A 7,349-nucleotide genomic window follows, 5' to 3' on the forward strand; every position below is an offset into this window, starting at 1 on the left:
GGCACTCATCAGAAACTCGTCATCAGTGAAGATGTGTCGATTCAAGGGCCAAATGCCAGAAACTCTAAATCCTGACTGAATATTCTTGGGAGTAGTGGCTAAGGGCAGAGCATCTCTTACCACTCCTGGAATATCATAGATACTCATTGTTTTTCCTGGATTGCTACGCATCCAAGCATCGGACATGCTGTTCACGCATTTCTTGAAGGGACCATAAACCGATCGATCGAGAGGTTGCAGTTTATGTGAACAGTGTGGGGGCAGTGATAGAATTATAATTCCAGATTCCCTGCAGAGCTCGATACCGTCAAGCGAAAGGTGTGAATCATGATTATCGAGAATCAACAATACTGGTCGCTCTTTAGTGCACCTTGTATGTTTGAGGATGTGTTTCAAAAAAAATCACAAAATCTTCCTGTACCATCCAACCAGATTTATTTGCCGTTCCAATGCAGCCTGACGGACCATTCGAAACAAAATGTTATTGCTAAAAGTAAAAGTGTTTTGTTGGTTTTTTCGACACAAATCAGTGTCAGTGTCAAATTTCTTGCGTGGTAAAATCGTTTTCATTGACGATTTTTTACCATTTCACTTTCGATTGCTCTAAATTAGCGTCAACCACTAGACTAATCTTGAATTTTTAAATACACAATGGGACGTATTCTGTAGCTCCTCCGCTAAATTTTAAAGGCAGTTAAATTAAGTTGTCTTAGCAATGACCAATCACGGCTTGAAATTTTAAATTGTAAAGGGGCGTATTCTGTAATTTTTAAAGGGGCGTTAAAATTTTAGCGTCTTAAAATTTCAAGCCCTGATTGGTCATTGCTATGACAACTTAATTTAACTGCCTTTAAAATTTAGCGGAGCATTTACAGAATACGCTAAAATTTTAACGCCCCAGAATACGCCCCAATTTCAGCCAGTGCGAATCGTCTTCAAATGTCTTGATGGTTTACGGCTTGAAATATTTCCGCGTATTTTGATTACATTCTGTATAATCAATTTTACATAATTGGAATGTGGAAGTATATGGAAATGGCGGTTGCTACAACAGTAATTTTGTTACATTTACGATATTAAAATCCATTCTCGTGTTTACCCAAAGAATAAAATACTTGCCGTGATGAGTGATGAAAATATTTTATCAAAGACTAGTAGTGTTTCTTCAGATTCCGACACGTTTAAATATTTTGCCTCTTAAATGGCAAAAATTAGTACTCAAGGCGTAGGAAACCCCGTCATTCCATCTCAAATCCATACGGAAAAGTATGTCTTGAGTCCTCTGTTTTGGTTTGGAAAATTGTGCGTTATATCTGCATCGAATTTTGAGACCAAAAACATAATGTGGTATAAGTTTTATTCCATCGTAATTATAATTTTAACTCTCTCTTTTTGTACGTGGTCAACAATTGAAAGGTGGTACCAATTTGATCAATACATTTATTACAATGTCTTCGTGTTTGACATAGTCACGATCGTACTGTTACCTTTAATCAGTGTATTATTGATCGTAAATGCAATTTTCATGAAAGGAAAACGAATAAAAAAGTTGTTGGAAAATTTGATGGATCCAGATTATCTTGTTGACAGAGTTAACGTCACAGTCATGCAAAAACGACGGAAATTCATAATAGTAGAACTAATAATTGTTCATATTTTGATTATTCTTCTTTACATTGATTATATGTTGTCTAACATGGTAACTCTCGAATGGAGCTTCTACACAGACATTCTGTTTTATATTAGTGAATATATAATGGCCATGGAAGTGTTACACATCTGCAATTATGCGTTATCCATCAGATACAAAATAGTGATGTTGAATGTCGCTTTGGTGCAGTCTGTAAAACAGATTTTGGGGAAAGACTCGAGAAATTTTGTCACCAGTTCTAGGACTCCCTCTTATCTACACAAACATTTGACGACTTACTCCAAGCTGTGCAACGTAATAGACAGTTACAACGATTGTTTTGGTCTCCAGATATTTGGGATTTTATTTGTCGGTGTTATCTACACGACCTACACAATCTTCTTGATATTTATTTACGCTAGTGAAAAAATAACACCCAAGAGAGACGTCAGTGTGGTATTTTTGCTAATTTACTACATTCATGATTCTTTCAATTACGTGGTGCATATTTTCAAGTGATTTATCTTTCGTAAACATAACAAAGTAATGTTTCAGATTTTCGGTGCAATGATAACAATTTCTTGTACTCTGGCAAGCCAAGCAGCCCAACGCACTGGCAGAATTTGTTGCAAGTTGCTCCTGAATATTTCTATGTCGTCGAAATCGTTCCACGAACGACTGTTGAGGAGAGAGTTGTTACAGTTTGCCGAAAGAGTGAGTCAACGACAAATTCATTTCGAAGCTTGTGGATTTCTGACTATAGATTACAATACGTTCTATTCTCTTCTTGGTTCCACTGCCATGAATGTTATTATTCTCTTGCAGTTTCAAAAACAAGGAAATAGCAAAATATGATGTTAGATATCAAGATACTTTTTTCTTCCTTTGGTCTCTTTTTTTGAACAGAATAGTTCTTTCACAAAATCATATTAGTTCCTTCACGCTTCAACCCACACATCGAAAAGTGATTAGATAATAAAAAATACTGCACCATTAAGTTGCCTCAGTTATAGTGTTCATGACCACGCAAGTAATTAAATGTGTTTAATTGTAATAAATACTAGATGTATTCGATAAATAAAAACGATTCGGTAATTTTAATTTAATTACCGTAGAGATCAGTGTGGGCTCAAAATAAAACGTCTATTTTATAGGCAATAAAATAAAAAAATATACGAATAAGTCTTCAAAAATAAAATTTAAGTTTAGACATCTTTGATGTTTTTTAACGTTTAGTCTTGTGTGTTACGATGAGCGATCTAGTGCAAGTAGGTCCTCCCAGCTACACGAAACTTCCCCACAAATCTTTGGGAAGAATCTTTTACGACCGAATGAAGAATGAAGATCCCAACGAAACTGTTCTCGTATAATACACCACGACGAATTTTGCAGCTTGAAAAGAAAAGACATTTGCAGGTCGACTGTACGGGAGAGGAAATTACTCGCCAAAAGTTACTAAAATTGTCGATAAAAATGGCCAAGCAACTGAGACACATTGGGATAGTAAAGGGCGACGTGATCACCATAATATCTCCAAATCACTACAAGTTGTTGCTGACAGTTCTCGCAGGTTTTTTCGTTGGGGCACAGATCAACCTCCTCAACCACGACTACACTTTAGGTAGACAACTTCCATTTTTTTCTTTTAACGTTAGAATTCTTCTTTAGGCGAGCTGAAGTACTTTATGTCGATTTGTCAACCGGTTTTGATATTTTGCACAACAAAGACTTTGGACGTGGTCGTCGAGCTAAGAGACGAATATTTTTCACCGACGATTATCAGCTATGATAGTGAAACATCGATCCATGTCAAAAATTTTGACCAAGCATTTGATATCGATTGCAACGATCGAGATGTTAATCTTGCGACATTGGACCCAAAACAAGACGTAGCTTTGATTTTAACTTCTTCGGGAACCACGGGGTTGCCTAAGTGTGTTCAACTGACCCACGCCAATCTTCGAAACACCATGATTTACGCTGGGGAAGCGAGTTTTATGGATATCAACAAACGCGAATCCGTTTTGGCGTTTTTGCCATTTTTCCACATCCTCGGTCTTGGTACAACTTTGGCGAGTGTTTTGTACGGTGCAAAAACAGTTATTTTGGATAGGTTTGTCCCGGAGCGTTTTCTGGGGTTGATCGAGAAACACAAAATCACCAAGTTGTTTGTTGTGCCTTCCGTTCTCATATTCTTCGTGAAAAGTCCTCTGGTTGAAAAGTACAATGTTTCGTCGATTGGAGATGTATTGTGTGCGTCCGATTCTCTCAAAAGAGAATTGGAAGAAATGGTCGAGAGGCGACTGAAGATCAAGTCGGTTCGACAAATTTACGGCTTGACAGAGGTGTCCGGAGCAGTAACTGTTACTCCCAAAAGCGTCAAGAGGTTCGGTTCTTGTGGACAAGTGCAAAATGGGTTTCAAGTAAAAGTTTGCGATCCTGATACTGGAACGGCTCTGTTTTCTGGACAAGTTGGTGAATTGAGGGTTAAAGGAGACGGGATAATGAAGGGGTATTTGGGATGCGAAGAAGAGACTCAAAAGGTCTTCGATCGGGAGGGATTTTTGAAAACCGGTGACTTAGGCTACTACGACATCGCTGGTTTTTTCTATATTGTAGATCGGTTGAAAGAGATCATCAAATACAAAGGGTTTCAAGTGAGACAGATTTAACGTGGAGATTTGTCAAGTAGCGATAAATTTTAGGTGTCACCAAGCGAAATTGAGAATCTTTTAATACAACATCCATCCGTGAAGGATGTTGGAGTTGTAGGTGTGGCTGACGAAAGGGTGGGCGAGGTACCTTTGGCGTTCGTCGTAAAACAAGCCGGCAGAGAAGTTACAGGAGAAGAACTGATCGCTTTTGTAGAAAGTAATGTTGGAGTTTGTTTTTGGTACGTGTTATTTAGAGGGAAAATGTTTCAGAAAATTTATCTGTTCAGAAACGTTTATATGGAGGTGTGCGATTTACAAATGAAATTCCTAAAAATTCCGGTGGGAAAATTTTGAGAAAGGAGTTGAAAAAATTAATGTAGACTAATTGCAATGTTTCAATTAATTTAGGTAGGTACTTGTTACTTAACTTAAAAAAAGTGTTGCCTTTGAAAATGATGTCAACAAAATGACATTTATGACAATCCTGGTCGGTGCGAACTATTTTTTATACTTTCGCAAAAATTGCAGAGCACAAATGCGTTGAAGATCACCAGTAATGAGTGTTTAAATATGGCCCATTTCTGAACCTTCAATAATTTGAGTTATGACGGCCGACCGCAATGGGCCCAACCGTTCCAACCCTCATAAAATTATTAGTACGTTATAAAGACCTGCATAACTCATTTCCAATATCTTTTGCTTCTACTGTTGTGCAGGATATTGATTTTGTAGCCTCAAATAGATGAACAATAAAAATGAATAATAATAAACAATTAATTATAGTAAATGTTCTATGTGCCTTCCGTGGACATTTATACACACATTTGATACTGTGGCGGCGGTATCAATTTATGCATTTATTTCAACATCCTACACCAAATCTTTCACGTGGCCCCAAAAATAAAAATCCACCGGGGTTAAATCCGAGGATCGGGGAAGACCATCATACTGGACCAACGGCCAATCCAGCGATTTGGATATTTGCGATTTAAATAGTCACGTACATTTCGGGTGAAATGAGGAGATGTCCCATCATGTGGAAACCAAACTTGATTCCGTCTTACAGAGATATTTTCCCTTCCAGAGCCGCTGGTAGTTCTCTGTGCAGCAACACCCTTTTCCTTAACAACTTTAACTCGAGAAGGGTCAAGGCACAGGCTTGTTTCATCAGCGTTATAGATCTGACTTGGTGGAATGTCTTAATTCTGTATCTACGGTTTTAAAATCTTTTGACACTACAAATGGATCCACGCTTCGTTTCCTTGCCATTTCTGCACACTGAGGTTTCTTCTGGTTCAAATGGTAGTCCCTTTTCAATCTAACAAAATAATCGTGTCCAGGAATACTGTTTTTGAATGGTGTTGTTGACATATTGACCAATTAGCTCCAAAACTTCTTTTTTTGCTAGGCCCCCGTTTTCCATCCTGATTTACAGAAAAGCATCAATTTGGATTTTCAAAATCCCGAGCAATTATTAACACTTCCTTTTCTTTTAAATGATCTGATTTACCAGATGTAAATATCAAGAGTCCAGTTTCTCCAAAATCCGTTTGATTTCCAGCGTGGACAATTATAATTAATGGCTTCCCCTTCGCAATAGGTTTATGAAGTCCCTTATGGCTTCCATGGCTGCATTCATAACCAGTGGTATGGGAAGAGTGAATGTATGTTTCGTCAGTATACCGGGTGTTATGGAAGTCCACGTAATCAATTTAATCACCAATAGAACTTATTAAAATACGAACGTATCAGTCATCTGAATGATTTAATCAATTTTGCAAAAATTCAACCTGGCACATTCACATTCAAGAAAGAATGTTATCATGCCCTTTTCCTCGTTAAAAAAGGTGCTTTGAAAGTTTCTAATGTGGGTTTGCCTTTTTTATGTTCTTTTCAATAAATATTTGTACATGAACATTTACCGCTCCCTCTTTGATCATCCTATCTGTTGATAAAATGTGATACTTAAACTCCACTAACCACATGCATTGTGGTAAATAATTGTATTGATATTGATACATTTGTGAATTCGTCGATTTAAGCTTTTAGATATATGAGAACCCATTTTGCATATAGATGTCTTGCTCCGGCTGCTAAATAGGGTAAAAGTTTTTGAATACATTCTAAATGAAGTTCAAAATCTGCGGTTCGTTCTACTTTAAGGATATTTAATAGAAGATCAACAGCTTAAAAAACAAAGGCAACAGTCAAATGTGAATGATGATGCTCCAATGTCTTCAAATTCTGTTACTTTCTTCTTCAAAAGTCCTAGGTTTTTTGTAGATCCTTTAAATTGTATTCTTTGAACGTTCCGTTTTTAATTTCCTTTACAAAGTAATGGGTGGGGAATTCTTCATTACGATTTTCTACCATCCATTTCTTCAAATAGTCAAAAAACAATCGAAACAATGCATCAGCACAAAGTCTTAGCACTCGGGTGGTTCTAGAATATTGTTTGCCTTCCAACACCTGTTTACAAGAATTTGGCGCGATAAAGAAAGCCATTTTGTTAAATGCATTCCTCGTAATTGAAGAGTGATTTTGCCATTGATAGGATAGGATTATTGCATAATAGTAAGTCTTGAGCTTTCGAGTAAATTGCCAAGTCCGTTGCGATGATAATGTATTTTTGGCTTAAATTTTGGACCAATTGAATCAAACGCAGTATTACAGTGTAGATCGTATCAAATTCTGTAGAAGTAGATACTTTCACAACATTCTAGAAAAGGTTGTGGTATTTGCTGCACCCTAGGAAACCTTTCTTTTTGTCTGAATATCGGAATAATTTCCACGCAAAATTAACATTTTGGGAGTAATCATACTCTTCAGAAGAAGGTGCTGCTTTTTTTCGGTTCAGGTTTTTTTTATTAGGTTTGTAATATTTTTCAATATTCTGAGATGACATCTTGTCACCTGGTACGCCTTGAAATTGGATGATGTCGTCGAGGAAGGTCTTTTTGGGATTGTTTATTCGGAGGTGTGAGGGTGATGGAATGAAAATGCTTGTTTGTGTCTGTTTTTTGTGTGAGCGGCTCAGAGAACGTGCGTTCAATGTGACGTCCGAG

At 37.1% G+C, this 7,349-nt stretch overlaps 1 protein-coding gene across 3 annotated transcripts; it reads left to right on the forward strand.

Annotated features, from left to right (window-relative positions):
* The first annotated feature begins 2,707 nt into the window (after positions 1-2,707).
* Positions 2,708-5,061, forward strand: LOC138125736 (luciferin 4-monooxygenase-like). 3 transcript variants are annotated; one of them, XM_069041190.1, is made up of 6 exons: positions 2,708-2,994; positions 3,047-3,251; positions 3,299-4,287; positions 4,336-4,501; positions 4,555-4,692; positions 4,813-5,061. In XM_069041190.1, the coding sequence occupies exons 1-5, from the start codon at positions 2,881-2,883 to the stop codon at positions 4,662-4,664; spliced, it is 1,584 nt and encodes a 527-aa protein (XP_068897291.1). In that variant the 5' UTR covers positions 2,708-2,880; the 3' UTR covers positions 4,665-4,692; positions 4,813-5,061. The 3 variants fall into 3 exon arrangements, 2 of the variants coding, with proteins under 2 accessions (XP_068897291.1, XP_068897290.1); XR_011157519.1 differs by having other exon boundaries at positions 4,336-4,692; XM_069041189.1 differs by having other exon boundaries at positions 4,336-5,061.
* The last annotated feature ends 2,288 nt before the right edge of the window (positions 5,062-7,349 follow it).

Source organism: Tenebrio molitor, chromosome 3, assembly GCF_963966145.1.
Source record: "Tenebrio molitor chromosome 3, icTenMoli1.1, whole genome shotgun sequence".
In the NCBI taxonomy this organism is placed as follows: Eukaryota; Metazoa; Arthropoda; class Insecta; order Coleoptera; family Tenebrionidae; genus Tenebrio; species Tenebrio molitor.

What these genes read in the sequence shown, in the direction of transcription:
- LOC138125736 (XM_069041189.1), top strand. Translation starts at nt 2,881, where the DNA reads ATGAGCGATCTAGTGCAAGTAGGTCCTCCCAGCTACACGAAACTTCCC. An exon ending in ATCCCAACGAAACTGTTCTC is followed by an intron (nt 2,995 to 3,046) that starts GTATAATACACC and finishes AGACATTTGCAG; the next exon opens with GTCGACTGTACGGGAGAGGA. An exon ending in CAACCACGACTACACTTTAG is followed by an intron (nt 3,252 to 3,298) that starts GTAGACAACTTC and finishes ATTCTTCTTTAG; the next exon opens with GCGAGCTGAAGTACTTTATG.